General features: G+C 55.0%; 1 protein-coding gene across 4 annotated transcripts in view; it reads left to right on the top strand.

The window, feature by feature from the left end:
- The first annotated feature begins 8,012 nt into the window (after positions 1-8,012).
- The window catches only part of CRK (CRK proto-oncogene, adaptor protein), a 38,017-nt gene continuing 31,004 nt past the window's right edge, over positions 8,013-15,025 (top strand). The window contains exon 1 of one of the 4 annotated variants that reach the window (XM_062175632.1): positions 8,013-8,372. In XM_062175632.1, coding sequence (XP_062031616.1) covers positions 8,132-8,372 — 241 coding nt within the window. In that variant the 5' untranslated portion in view covers positions 8,013-8,131. The remainder of the gene's footprint in view (positions 8,373-15,025) is intronic. The other 3 variants (XM_062175635.1, XM_062175636.1, XM_062175634.1) reach the window with 3 other exon arrangements.

Below are 15,025 nucleotides of genomic sequence, written 5' to 3'. Positions count from 1 at the left end.
TTTGGAAGACAGGGAAAGATCTCTCTAGTAGTCCGTTCCCCAAATGCCCACAACAGCTGGATTTGGGCCAGGCCAGAGCCAAGAGCCAGGAACTCGGTCTGGGTCTCCCATTTAGACGGCAGCCACCCAACTACTTAAGCCATCATCTGCTGCCCCCCAGGGTTCGAATCTAGCAGGGGGCTGGAATCAGAAGCAAAAGAGTGGCTGGCTCTGTGGCATAGCGGGTAAAGCCACCGCCTGTAGTGCTGGCATCCCACAGGGGCACTGGTTCGAGTCCCGGCTGCTCCACTTCCAATCCATCTCTCTGCTATGCCTTGGGAAAGCAGTAGAAGATGGCCCAAGTCCTTGGGCCCCTGCACCCATGTGGGAGACCTGGAAGAGGCTCCTGGCTCCTGGCTTCTGTTCCGGCGCAGCTCTGACCTTTGCAAGCAATTGGAAAGTGAACCAGTGAAATGGAAGACCTCTTTCTGCCTCTCCTTCTCTCTGCATGTAACTCTGACTTTCAAATAAATGAATCTTTATAAATAAATCTAAAAATAAAAAAATAAAAAAAAAACAGAAGAGAGAAGAGTCAAGACACCCTGGGACTGCAGGCATCCCAGCCACTGCACCGAGCCCCTCCCCCGGAAGCCAGAGCATCTTCCCCAGAACAAAGAGGGGAGCAGGGCAAGCACCAGCCACAGAGCCCCCCCAGCAGGCGCTCAGGGTTTCAGAGTTGGCCAGGCTACCCTCCGAGGCCTCCAGAGCTGTCACCTTGGGGACACAATTGCCACTCAGTGTATGAGCACCCTGGGCTTGATCCCAGCCTGAGGGCACGGCCCAGTTCTCATCCCTCCGCCGGTAATCAGGGCAATGAAAGCGCCACAATCATTTTTTCCACACTATCAGTAGCGGGTAGATAAGATAGACACTGGGTCAGGTGCTATTACCAGCTTTGTAACCATACCAACGTCACAGCTGTAACTCACGTTAGCCCAGGACTCTCTGAGAGGTGGCCAAGAACGGTTTGCACCCTCGGCTCCCAGTCTCCAGGGGAGACCCCAGATTGCAGGCTGTGGGGGAGAGCTCCTGCCAGGCTTTCCCATCCATTCATTCCCTCGCGGCTCGCTGCTGTGTGCTCTCTGCTAGGCACGTGGGGTATGGCAGAAAGAGCAAAAAAGACCAGAAGCTGTGCTGTCCTGGAGCTTACACCATATAGGAGAACAGAGACAACACATAAAATCAATCCACAAACGATATAATATGCAAGTATCAGAGGGAGACACAGGGGTTGGCGTGGTGGCCCAGTGGTTAAGCTGCCACTTGCAATCCCGGCATCCCATATGAGCGTCAGTTGAAGTCCCGGCTGCTCTGCTTCTGATCCAGTTCCCTGCTGATGTGCCTGGGAAAGCAGCAGAAGGTGGCCCAAGTGCTTGGGTCCTGCCACCCACAGGAGAGACTTGGATGGAGTTCCTGGCCCTGAGCTTCAGCCTGGCCCAGTCTTAGGTGTTGCAGGCATTTGGGGAGTGAGCCAGTAGATGGGCAATATCTCTTGTCCCTCTCAGTCTCACTGCCTTTCAAATAAAAATTTTAAAAAAGTGTTTTTAGAAGGAGCTAAGTACTAGGAAAATAAAGCAGAGAAAGGGAGAGGGAGCAATGGTATAGAGCTTGGGTTTGAATAGGCTAGGCAAGGAAGGCCTCAGGGAGGAGGTGACCTGCAGCGGGAGAGGGCACACAGGGGTCTCTGGAGCACCAACGGCACAGGCAGAGGAACAGCGCGTGCACAGCCTTTGAGGAGTGGGGGGAGGGCTTGGAGGACATGGAGGTCAGGTCGTGGAGCCAGAGGAAAGGGAAGGGAGGTGCGAGGGCCCCCGCTTCAGGTGCTCCTGATGTCTCCAGCTCCGGTGAGGATGGGAGCAAGGGATTAGAAGGCATTGGCGGCCGGCGCTGCGGCTCAGTAGGCTAATCCTCCACCTGTGGTGCCGGCACTCCGGGTTCTAGTCCAGGTCGGGGCGCTGGATTCTGTCCCGGTTGCCCCTCTTCCAGTCCAGCTCTCTGCTGTGGCCCAGGAGTGCAGTGGAGGATGGCCCAAGTGCTTGGGCCCTGCACCCGCATGGGAGACCAGGAGAAGCACCTGGCTCCTGGCTTCGGATCAGTGTGGTGCGCTGGCCACAGCATGCCGGCCACGGTGGACATTGGAGGGTGAACCAATGGTAAAGGAAGACCTTTCTGTCTCTCTCTCTCTCACTGTCTGCTCTGCCTGTCCAAAAAAAAAAAAAAAAAAAAAAGAGAGAGAGAGAGAGAGAAGGCATTGGAACTGGCACGTGTGGCTTCCCCCAGGAGGGGGCCGCACGGGGGCTTTGCACTGCAGCGAGGTGACCACCCCATTGTTAGCCGCCCCGCCACTGTGGGCACAGCTCACTGACTCTCCTGGGAAGGCCCAGGCTCCTGACTGCCCTCCCCACCCTCTCTGCACCTCAAGATGGCCTTGGAGTCCCCTCACATGTCCTCCAGAGCTCACCCCCAGTGAGTGTCTGCCTCCAAACTTTTCTTTTTTTCTAAAGATTTATTTATTTATTGGAAAGGCAGAGTTAGAATGGCCTCAGCAGAGTGGCTTGGACTCAGAACTAGGAGTCACAGGCCAGCACTTAACCCACTTTACCACAAAACCAGCCCCACTGCCTGCTCTGTTTTCAAACGTGAAGGTTGGGGCAGATGCTGTGGCGTAGTGGGCAAAACTCCTGCCTGCGGTGCCTGCGTCCTGTATGGGCACCGGTTCAAGTCCCGGCTGCTCCACTTCCAATTCAGCTCCCTGCTAGTAGGCCTAGGAAAGAAGTGGAAGATGGCCCAAGTTCTTGGGCCCCTGCACCCCTGTGAGAGATCTGGAAGAAGTTCCAGGCTCCTGGCTTCACAGTGGCCCAGCTCCGGCCATTGCAGCCATTTAGGGAGTGAACCAGCGGATGGAAGACCTCTCTCTCTCTCTCTCTTTCTCTGTAACTCTGACTTTCAAATAAATAAATGTTTAAAATAGAAATGAAAAGTGAACGTTGTGTGGCACAGTGGTGAAGGGTCCTGGCTATTCCGCTTCAGCTTCCTGCTAGGGCACACCCTGGAGGGAGCAGCTGATGGCTCACGTCCTTGGATCCCTGCCACCAGGTGGGAGGCCAGGCTCCTGGCTTTGGCCTGGCTGAGCCCTGGCTGTTGCTGGCATTTGGGGAGTGAACTAGGGCTGGAAGATCTCTCTCTCTCTCTGCCTTTCAAGTAAAATGAGAGTAAGTAAATTTTACAATAAATAGAAGGGTAAGTAGGAATAAGTAGCCCAACTCCAGAGCATTCTATTTGCATCTAACATGCAGCGCAGTCAGTTTACGAGACAGACCAGGCGAGCGGGCAGGTGGCTGGCTGCGGCTTCTCCCCCACTGCTAAAATAAGCACCGCTGGCCCTTGGCCGGGAGAGCGGTGAGTGGCGGCCGTGGTGTGTTTGTCTTCCGGACGGGGGCAGCCTTCCACATCCACGCTGCTTCTCCTTCACGGAGCCCCCTCCACTCCCTCCCTGCCCCCGCCCCTACACACACCAGGATCTGAGAGACCATTTGCTATTTTTAAAAAGTGTTATTTGGGGCCAGCGCCGTGGCTCACTTGGCTAATCCTCTGCCTTGCGGCGCTGGCACACCGGGTTCTAGTCCCGGTCGGGGTGCCAGATTCTGTCCCGGTTGCCCCTCTTCCAGGCCAGCTCTCTGCTGTAGCCCGGGAGGGCAGTGGAGGATGGCCCAAGTGTTTGGGCCCTGTACACGCAAGGGAGACCAGGAGAAGCACCTGGCTCCTGGCTTTGGATCAGCGCGGTGCGCCGGCCGCAGCGCGCCGGCCGCAGCGGCCATTGGAGAGTGAGCCAACGGTAAAGGAAGACCTTTCTCTCTGTCTCTCTCTCTCTCTCACTGTCCACTCTGCCTGTCAAAAAAATAAATAAATAAAGAAAGAAAGAAAGAAAGAAAAAGGAAAAGAAAAAGAAAAAGAAAAAGAAAAAGAAAAAAAAAGTGTTATTTGGGGTCGGAGTTGTGGCACAGTGGGTTAGGTTGTTGCCTGCCTGCAGTGCCGGCATCCCGTATGGGTACCAATTTGAGTTCCGGCTGCTCCACTCCCAATCCAGCTCCCAGCTAATGCACCTAGGAAGGCAGCGGGAGATAACCCAAGTGCTTGGGCCCCTGTCACCCATGTGGGAGACTCAGATGGAGTTTCTGGCTCCTGGCTTCGGCTTGGCTCAGCCCTAGTTGTTGCAGCCATTTGGGGAGTAACCAGCAGATGGAAAAATCTTCAAATTCTTATTGAAAGGCAGAGTTATATATAGAGACAGAAAGAGAGAGAGAGAGAAAACAGAGAGTGCTTCCAACTGCTGGTTCACTCCCCAAATGGCCGCAATGGCTGAAGCTGGGCCAGTCAGGAGACAGAAGCTTCTTCCGGGTCTCCCATGTGGGTGCAGCGACCTAAGCACTTGGGCCATCTTCGGCTGCTTTCCCACGCCCATTAGCAGGGAGCTGGATTGGAAGTAGAGCAGCCAGGACTCCAACCGGTGCCCACATGGAATGCTGGTGTTGCAGGAGGCAGCTTTACCAGCTATGCCACAACGCCAGCCCCTGGACTGGCTACTTTTTCACTAATTTTTTAAAAAGGAGTTTGTTCATTTGAAAGGCAGAGTTACAGAGAGAAGGAAAGAGAGAGAGATCTTCCATCTGCTCGTTCACTTCCCAAATAGCAGCAATGTGGGGGCTGGGCCAGGCCAAAGCCAGAAGCCAGGAGCTTCCTCCAGGTCTCCCAAATGGGTGTAGGGACCCAAACACTTGAGCTATCTTTTGCTGCTTTCCCAGGCCATTAGCAGGGAGCTGGATAGGAAGTGGAACATCTGGGACTTGAACCAGCACACATATGAGATGCCAGCACTGCTTGCCCACTTTGCCACAGCACTGGCCCCCAAATAAATAATTCCTAAAAACAAAATAAAGCAAACTTCCTTCCCATAGCCATGTACCCCAGGAAGAGGGCATGGAGGTCCAGCTGTGGCCCCTTGCAGGCAGTGTCTGCGTGCGATCCTGGCTCTGTCAGCCCAGCCACCCTGGTTAAGGAAGAGCAGGCATTCCTCTCTCCCACAGGGCCAGAACTCACTGGGATGGCTTCTGCTGCTGGCGCCCAGTGACATGCTGTGACTAAGCCAGGGTCACAGTGAGTCACCCCTAGCCGGGAAGGTGCCCTTGTCCCACTCCTCCCAGAACAGTCCTGGGGCAAGTGAGGTGGATCCTGTCTCCTTCACAATCCAGGGCTGATTGCCTTTGTAAAAAATTGTAATTAGGGCCAATGTTGTGGCTTAGCGAGTTAATCTGCCCCCTGAGATCCAGGCATCCAGTATGGGTGCCAGTTTGTGTCCCAGCTGCTCCACTTCCTATCCAGCTCCCAGCGATTGCACCTGGGAAAACGGCGGAAGATGGCCCAAGTCCTTGAGCTCCCGCACCCACATGAGAGACTTGAAAGAAGCTCCTGTCTCCTTGCTTCAGTCTGGCCCAGTCTTAGCCATTGCAGCCATTTGGGGGTGAACCAAGAGATGCAAATTTTTCTCTCTGTCTCTCTAATTGGCTTTTCAAATAAATAAATCTTTACATATTTTAATTAATTTATTTAAAAGAGTTACAGAGAGAGACAGAGGGCTATCTTCAATCTGCTGGTTCACGCCCCAAATGATTGCAACGGCCAGCACTGGACCACATCAAAGGCAGGAGCCAAGAGCTTCTTCTAGGCCTCCCAAGAAGGTAGCAGGAGCCCAAGCACTTGGGCCATCTTCGGCTGCTTTCCCTAGGGCATTTGCAGGGAGCTGGATCAGAAGTACAGCAGCTGGGACACAAACCAGGACCCACTGCAGATGCCAGCACTGCAAGTGGCGGCCTTATTGCCTATGCCACAATGCGGGCCCCCAAATAAATCTTTAAAAATTTAAATTAATTTTTATTTGAAAGGCAGAGAGAGAGAGAGAGAGAGAGAGAGAGGAGAGAAAGCAATATTTCCCATCTACTGGTTCACTCCCCAAACGCCTGAATCAGCCAGGGCTTGGTCAGGCAGAAGCCAGGCGCTCAGAATCAGTTCGGGTCTGCCATGACGGTGGCAGGGATCCAACCCCTTGAGTTTCCAGCTGCCGCATGCATGGTGGGCAACAGCAGGAACTGGAATTGGGAGCCAGTGGGGCGGGGACTTGGGGGAAGATGCTGAGCTACAGGATGCATCTACCCCAAGTCAGAAATCAGCGTCTGTGACAGAATGACCACACCTCTCTCATTCCAGGGTTTGGATCCTTCTTCCTCATTCAGCAGCTGCGTATCTCCAGACAAGTTTCTTAAACCCTCTGAGTTTCGGTTTCCTTATCTACAAAAGGGACTCTTGTGAAATACCGGCCCACAAGGTTGTTGAGGGGATGAAATGAGATGCCCATGTAAAGGCGGTTGGCACCATGCCTGGCAAGCAGTAATCCCTCGGTTATCTGAGCTGTTATCATGGGACACGAATGGGTACCTCCTGGACTAGGTGTTTGACCTTCGAGGAATTCCCGCACGAGCCCTAAAGGAAAAATTACAGTACAACGAGTAATCGCTGTCATGGGAATAATAAGGACACAGCTGTGGTCTACGCTGCCCGCCTCTAAACTGAGCGTTTTACCACCCGAAGACTGGAGGGCAGCAACAGCAAACTCTCCCTGGACGCTGGGAGCTGTGCAGGGAGGGGCAGCTGGACTCAGGAGTGCTGGAGGGAGAACAGGCTGCTCACGGGGACGCGGCCAAGAGGCCACCACACAGGCAGTGGCCGCGACTGAGGGTCGGGAGGAGCCCCAGCAGGTGGCCTGGGTGCCTCAATAGAGAGAAGAGCCCCATACTTCTTTAAAAAAAAATATTTATCTGAAAAGCAGAGGGACCCAGACAGACAGATCTTCCATGCGTTTTTTCACTCCCCAAATGCTCCAAACAGCTGGGTGTGGGTCAGGCCAAAGCCAGGAGCTCAGAACTCAGTCTGAATCTCTTATGTGGGTGCCAGGGACCCAAGCACTAGAACCATCATCTGCTGCCTCCTGGTGTGGGTGTTAGCAGGGAGCTGGAATCAGGAGTGGAGCCGGGACTCGAACCCAGCACTACGGTATGAGATGTGGGCGCTTTAACCCCTGTGCCCCTGCCGGGCGCTCACCCTTTAGCCCAAGTCCCCTCTTCTGGGAAGCCCTCTTGGATTCCCTCATAGTCTGGCTAAGGAGACTGCTCTGGGTCTTTGTCATTTTCCTCACACCTTTGCCAGGGGCCGTCTCCTGGTTCCTCCTACTTGGCCTGTGAATTCTGTGAGAGTAAGGCCCAGCCTGGTCACCTCGTGTGGTATCAGAGGTTGTTGAATGAATCAGTGAAAACTGAGAATTTAGTGGGCCTGTGGGGAAGCTGGGCTAACTCGCAGAAAAAGACCAACATGTTAGGTAGGGGGTCTTGTCAGGGACCGCATCCATCTTTTCTACTCCAGGGCTAGGCCAGGCCAACGCCAAGAGCTTCATCCGGGTCTCCCAGGTACGTGGGTGCTCATTTCCCTAGGCATTTAGCATGGAGCTGGATCAGAGATGGAGCAGCCGGGATTTGAACCGGCGCCGTTATTCCAGTGTCGCAGGCTCTACCCGCTACGCCACAACGCCGGGCCCCTCTGCTTCAGTTCTGGATGCGAGTCGCTGTCTACAAAGTCCTGGGCCTTCCGAGAACCTGAAGCCTGGTGCCGGGAACCCGGAGTCCACGGCGCAAACTCAAAACTCTGCGGAGCGCTGGGCGACGCCCCGCCCCTCAGCCCTAGACCCCGCCTCTCCAACCTCCGCAGTCGGGGTCGGGGCCAGGCGGCGACGCCCAAGAAGCCGCATGCGCAGTGCGCGCGCGTGGGCTCCCTTGCCCTTCTCCCAATGGCGGGCGCTTGTCGCCTTCCCGGCAGCCTCCCTCGGGCTGGAGCGCGTCATTTCCGGTGGGGAAGGCCCGCGGCAGCCGCCGCCATTTCGGGCGCTGCTGTGAGGCTGAGACCTTAGCCGGTCCGCTGGGCGGCGGGCGCCGGGGCTGGAGGGGCGCGCGCGGCGGCGGCGGCCCAGCGTGTAGGCGCGGAGGCGGCCATGGCAGGCAACTTCGACTCGGAGGAGCGGAGTAGCTGGTACTGGGGGCGGCTGAGCCGGCAGGAGGCGGTGACGCTGTTGCAGGGCCAGCGGCACGGGGTGTTCCTGGTGCGGGACTCGAGCACCAGCCCCGGGGACTATGTGCTCAGCGTCTCCGAGAACTCGCGCGTCTCCCACTACATCATCAACAGCAGCGGCCCGCGCCCGCCGGTGCCACCGTCGCCCGCCCAGCCTCCGCCCGGTGAGGGACAGACGGGACGGGGAGGCCCCGGGCGGGGGGTGAGGGCCGCGGGGCTCCCAGCAGGGCCGGCTGCCCCTCTCGCAGGCTGCCCCCGGACAAGCGATGTGGGCAGCGGGCCGGGGTGATCAGGGCAGGGGGGGCAGAGCCTGCCGCCCCCGGGGTCGTTCCCGCCGGCGAGCCGGGAGTGCGTGGGGGAGGCGAGCGACTGAGCGAGCGAGGCCTCTGGGTGTGCCGTGGGAGGACAGCCCAGGGGAAGGGGAACTGCTGCGGCCCCAGGGTGGGGCCGGCGCCCGGGCCAGGCGCAAGGGCAGGGCAGGGACAAAGAGCTGAGGGGGGCTGTTGGCACTGCGGGGGCATCCCTTGGCAGCGGCGGCCAGAATGAATCCGATAATCCTACAAGTGGCTTTTCGGCTTGAGCCATTTCCTGCAGCGCTGCAGAGCGGGGTTTGGCCGGACTCCCCTGGTGGCCTTTGGTAGGAAGTCACCGCACGCCGACTGGGAGGGATGGAGACACCCTCAGGAAGCCGACCAGCTTTTTCCTTTCTTGGGCATTTTTCCAAAATACTTTTACCGGCCTCTTCCCTTACAGAGGACGAAGGTGGGGAAGCAAGCCTTCCAGGGCCAGCCCAGGATAAGTCCGTGCCTGGCTGGCCTTGACCGGGAGGTCCAGTGTGTAGAGGGCTTCTCCGCAGTTAGGGCCTTCTAGTTTTCAAAGTGTTTAGCGGTAGCGGAGGGAAGATTTTTCTTTTTCCCCCATCCCAAAAAGCAGACCAGAAATAAGCAGTGTAGACGATTGCCTCCCCGAAAGTGAGGCATTTTTCTTGGACCTAAATATTGTCAGGCTTGTGCGTCAGGACCTCCCCTTGCTCGGTGGTTTGGGATGGGCCGGCATCTTCCGGATACTGGGGGCAGGTCTTCCAAGAGCATAAGTTACTTGCAGGGAGTCTTTCTATTGAGGTGTGATGGTCTTCCTTACTCCATTGGAATTGTTCGGGGAGCGGAAGACAACGTAGGCACTTGTACCTGGGATCGGTGAGGGCCAGGGAGATGCCGAGGCTGACAGTGTGTGTGTAGCAGCACCGAGAGTCCCCGTACCTTCTCCCAGTTCCCCAGGTCAGCCTGATGAACGAGGAGGCTCCCAGGCAGCCCTCAGAGCCTTGCCGTTTTAGGATATCCTCATTCGGATTGACTCACCGTGACCAGAAATGGGGAGATGGATAGGCAGTCTTTTTGTCCTTAACACCTACCAGTTCCAAAGAAAAAGGAGGCTGTGTCTCTAAGAGGGCACAAAGTATCCTTTCCCCATCTGGCGGTTGCTAGCCTTAGAACATGTGCGGGAATACTGGTGGGAGGGCTTTGCCCCTCTGTCTGCTCCCATGGTGTCTGCCTGGTGCCTAGGGTTGTGCAGTGACACATGCAGTGACATGGCAAATTGTCATTGAAATTCCCTTCTCCCCCTTGTTCCTTCTGTATACATTTTGTCTGCTGCAGAACTTGCAGATGGCAGCAGGCAGGTTAGTTTGGTGTTTCTTCACGCCTTGGTTCTATCTTTACGTTTACCTTGTAGAGCGCCACCTTTTCCAAACAGATAAGAGTTGAGATCTTTGAGCCCGGAGAGAAGGTGAAGACTGCTAGCGTTTGTGAATGGGGTGTGGAAGTTCAAGGGCGTTGTGCTCACCCCTCAGATCCCATTTTCCGCTTAGGGCAGTTGAGTCAGGTGCTGATTTGGAAGACTGAATCTCTGTTCTCCCTCTCCATCAGGCTTGTTTTTTCTTTTGAAGCCACTCAGGGGTTTCTTGGATTTAGAGTGGCCCCGACGGTATTACTAGCTAATGTTTATTGACTGGTTATTGGCTGCCAGGTACTTTGCTGAGCGCTTGATGTGCTTTCTCTCATTTCCTGTCTGACAATCTAGGGAGATAAGTATTCTGATCTCCGTTTGTTTTACTTTTTTTTTTAATTTTTGACAGGCAGAGTGGACAGTGAGAGAGAGACAGAGAGAAAGGTCTTCCTTTTGCCGTTGGTTCACCCTTCAATGGCCGCCGCGGTAGCGCGCTGCGGCCGGCGCACCGCGCTGATCCGATGGCAGGAGCCAGGTGCTTCTCCTGGTCTCCCATGGGGTGCAGGACCCCTCCACTGCACTCCCTGGCCACAGCAGAGAGCTGGCCTGGAAGAGGGGCAACCGGGACAGGATCGGTGCCCCGACCGGGACTAGAACCCGGTGTGCCGGCGCCGCAAGGCGGAGGATTAGCCTAGTGAGCCGCGGCGCCGGCCTCTGATCTCCGTTTGTAAAAACAGCTCCACTTTATGGAGGAGGAAAGTGTGACTAGATTGAGGTCACTCAGCTGGTGAATGGCTGAGGCAGGCTTTGCAGCTCAGAGCTGACCCTTGACACGGCCCTTTCTGTCTAAGCTTCCTTCTGGAATCCCCGCCGCCTCACCGTTCTGTCTGCCCTGGGCCCTGAGTTCTGTTTAAAAACCAGAAGGAAAGGGCACAAGAAGAAGCCTGGCTTCAGCATTCAGGCGGTAGACTGCTGCGTGGGTCCACGAGCAGGAGGCCGGCGAGGACTTTCCGTGCACTCGGATGTGGACAGCTTTTTGCCTAGGACCACGCAGTGTGTTGTGTGTGTGATACACGGGTACCCTGTGGGTGGCGTAGCCTGGCCAGGATGCTCAGCCTTCTCCAGGGAGCCCATTTTTAACTTCCCTTAGGTGTTCAGTCCCCGCAGGCTTCCTGTGCTGTCATGGCCCAGGAATGCCCTGGTGTGCCCTGGGGCCCTAGGGAAGGGCTGGTCAGTGGACTTGTCACCTCTGTCAGGGCTGTTTCAGGATGGCCCTCTTGGGAAGACTGCCATGCCTGCTGGGCTGCAGTGGAGCCTGCCTCTGGAAACACTGCGGGACGGCCAGACCTTGCCATGTGCGTGGCAGCGAGGGGAGCCCGCGCAGGCCTGGGCTCTGGAGTCTGGGTTGGAATCTTACTTACCTGCCGCTTGTGTGGTTTGGAGACTTACGCAACTTCTGTATCAGTTTCCTCCTCTGTGAAAGAAGGAAGATGAAATGAGTTTAAGTGTATGCGATACTTAGGAATAAATGCCCAGCGAGTATTACATACATTGGTCTCGTGGACCACACTGCGAGCTGTGGGGGAGTTGAAGCAGAGTGGGAACTCACTGTCAGCTCTGAGAGGCCCGCAGGCCTGGGTGGCGTGGGCTGGGGAGCGCTGATGACAGTGTGTCCTGAGGAGTAGGGGCTGGGGTGCATCAGGAGCTGTGAGGGCCTTGGGTCAGTACACGGCAGTAGGGTGGTCAGCTCTAATCTCAACCCAAAGCCTCCCACCTGTTGCCCTAGCAGATGAGGGAAGCATAAAAGCTTGCCTCGTTTTGGAAGTGGGGAATAGAAGCTAGTGTGGTAATTGTGATGCCTCTCTTTAAAAAAAAATTTTAAACTTTAAAAAAGTGACAGGAGAGACAAAGAGAGCTCATCTGCTGCTGCATTCCCCAGAGCTGGAGTAGGCCGAAGCCGGAGTGAGGAACCTCCTCCTGCTCTCCCACGGCGGGTGGGTGCAGGGCCCAAGCTCTTGGGCGGTCTTCCCACTGCCTTCCCAGGCACGTTAGCAGGGAGCTGGATCGCAAGCAGAGCAGTGAGTAGTTGGCCAGCAAAGGCATGCAGGGTGCCAGTGATGTGAGCAGGGGCCCACCTTGCCAGCCCCCGTGACGCCTCTGTGAGGTAGTGCTGGGTTAAGCCCCTTTTCTTCAGATACTGTAGGGCTGATCATTGTTCATGCCAAGTAATTCACCTGTAGTAGTTTATTTATTTATTTATTTTAAGATTTATTCATTTATTTGAAAGGCAGAGCTACAGAAGAGCAGAGGCAGAGAGAAAGAGATTTTCCATCCGCTGGTTCATTCCCCAGATGGCTGCAGTGGTTGGAGCTGCGCCAGTCTGAAGCCAGGAGACAGGAGCCTCTTTTGGGTCTCCCACATGGGTGCAGAGGCCCAATGACTTGGGCCATCTTCCATCTTTCCCAGGCCATAGCAGAGAGCTGGACAGGAAGTGGAGCAGCTGGGACTTGAACCGGTGCTCATATGGGATGCTGGCACCGCAGGCAGCGGCTTTACATGCTGCGGCGCCGGCCCCTTCACCTGTAGTTTCTGTCTTTGATGTGCTTATTTCACTTTTGCAGTTCGTGCACCTGGTTCTCATCTCGTTCAGTGTTAGAGTGCTTCTGCATCCCAGGTTCAGGAGAAGATCTTCAGTGAGTTACTTGGAGGTTTTATACCAAAAATAAGTCAGTAAATCAGAATCTCTTGGGAAACGGAGGTGGGCTTATTTCCTGCAGGCCTTTCTTATAGTCATGTGAATGACAACCTTCCAGGTGAGGGCCCTGGGTTTTCAGACATGTTTGACTCCAGAACTTTTGAGAAGCTTCTGGAGCTTCTGTGTGATCTCTGCTGCAAGCAGTGCGGTGGAATCTGGGTTTTGGCATAAATTAAAATGTCTGAGCCAGCGCCGTGGCTTAACAGGCTAATCCTCCACCTTGCGGCGCCGGCATACCAGGTTCTAGTCCCGGTCAGGGCGCCGGATTCTATCCCGGTTGCCCCTCTTCCAGGCCAGCTCTCTGCTATGGCCCGGGAAGGCAGTGGAGGATGGCCCAAGTGTTTGGGCCCTGCACCCACATGGGAGACCAGGAGAAGCACCTGGCTCCTGGCTTCGGATCAGCGCGATGCGCCGGCCGCAGCGGCCATTGGAGGGTGAACCAACAGCAAAAAGGAAGACCTTTCTCTCTGCCTCTCTCTCTCTCACTATCCACTCTGCCTGTCCAAAAAAAAATAAATAAAAAAATAAAAAAAGTCTGAAGGAATTCAGATGGTTGAGAAGGGCTTTTTGTGTTTTAATTGAACACTATGATGTACCAGCCACTTTGAGGATCTTCACTAGTTGGGCCTTTGGCCCCACTTTACAGAGTGAGGGGCTGAGGCCCAGAGGAATTGGGTAACAGCTCCTTCAGCCGATTAATGACTGCTAGAGCTCAGTCTGAACAGGACTCTTGTCTTAGGTTATCTTCTCAGGTAGAAGTCGTGGCCTGCTGAGCCCTTTGTACTGGCCAAGTCAGATGTTTACCTAAGCAACCCCTGTAAATAGTTTCGGCAGAGGGAGAGGAAGACAGAAGGTCGGGATGCAGATGGGGGAAAGAGGAAGTACTGTGAGATCAAGGAGAGACCGATGATGGAGCCGGCAGTGACCTGGCCTGTTTCAGCCCACAAAGCCCTCAGGTGTCTTAATGAAATCTTCGCGGAGTGGCATGCAAAAGTTGATGTAACCTGCGGGCTGAAACTGGGCTGAGCAGGTCCAGAGAGCCAAAGGAGTAGCCGAGCGCTGCTGTTGACTTTGATTTCTGAATGTGTTCATTCAAAACTGCCATTCAGAACCCAGCACGGGTTTGATGTTGGAACAAGTTGAGTTTTTCCAACTTCCAGATGGCTGTGAGAATTCTGTTGTTGGTTCTGTTCTCTGGATGGCATGACTATATCTCCTTCCTTTCCGCCCTTCTGTTTCCTGCCGTTGGGTGTTTGTGGTTGGAAGGAGACGAAGCAGGGAAAGGAACATGTAGCTATGGTGAGGTTTGGGTTTATCTGGGACTTATGTCTGTTCTGTTCCCCTCTCTTGCCTTCTGGAGTTTGGCTCAGTGAAGCTTGGTTGCCCCGTGCAGCTAACTGCCCAGCAGTACATATCAAAAGATTCTTCCCTGGCCAGCACCATGGCTCACTTGGCTAATCCTCTGCCTGCGGCGCCAGCACCCCAGGTTCTAGTCCTGGTTGGGACACCGGATTCTGTCCTGGCTGCTCCTCTTCCAGTCCAGCTCTCTGCTGTGGCCCGGGAGTGCAATGGAGGATGCCCAAGTGCTTGGGCCTTGCACCTGCACGGGATACCAGGAGGAAGTGCCTGGCTCCTGGCTTTGGATCGGTGCAGTGCCGGCCGTAGTGGCCATTTGGGGGGTGAACCTACGGAAGGAAGACCTTTCTCTCTGTCTCTCTCTCACTGTCTAACTCTGCCTGTCCAAAAAAAAAAAAAAAAAAATTTCTTCCCTGGAATTATTATAGTGGCAGTAGAATAGAAGAATAACTTAGAGGTTTTCTTAGTGCTTTGCTTGTGTTCTGTTGTCTGTGGGGATTGCCGGGCGCCCCCTCGCCCCCAAAGAGTCATAGCCCAGTTCACATCATGGGCATTCGGACAAGAAATGGTTAAGTCACTGCCCACCCTTGTGCCAGATGAGCTGCCAGTTTTCTTACACTGATCTTTGGAGGTGACCTAAGTTAGTAGTCGTGTTCCTCTAGCCCCTTCCCCCCTCCCCACAGAAAAACAAAAACCACTTCACTTGGCTAGCACAGTAATAAAGGAACCAGAACAATGGATGACAGGGAGTGGTTGCTTTCCTTCTTAGAGGGAAAAGAGTACCTTGGATATGTTCAGGGGCCGGCATTTTGGCAAAGCTAGTAAAGCTGCAGCTTGCAACACCAGCACCCTATGTGGGTGCCTGTTTGAGTCCAGGCTGCTCTACTTCCCACCCAGCTCCCTAATGGCTGGGGAAAACCAGCAAAAGATGACCCAAGTGCTCGGGCCCCTGTCCTGTATGGGAAAGACCCGGATGAAACT

This window comes from Lepus europaeus, chromosome 18 (genome assembly GCF_033115175.1).
Source record: "Lepus europaeus isolate LE1 chromosome 18, mLepTim1.pri, whole genome shotgun sequence".
NCBI classification, from domain to species: domain Eukaryota; kingdom Metazoa; phylum Chordata; class Mammalia; order Lagomorpha; family Leporidae; genus Lepus; species Lepus europaeus.
Note: the sequence above shows the minus strand (reverse complement) of the source record. Positions and strands in the feature narration are given on the sequence as shown.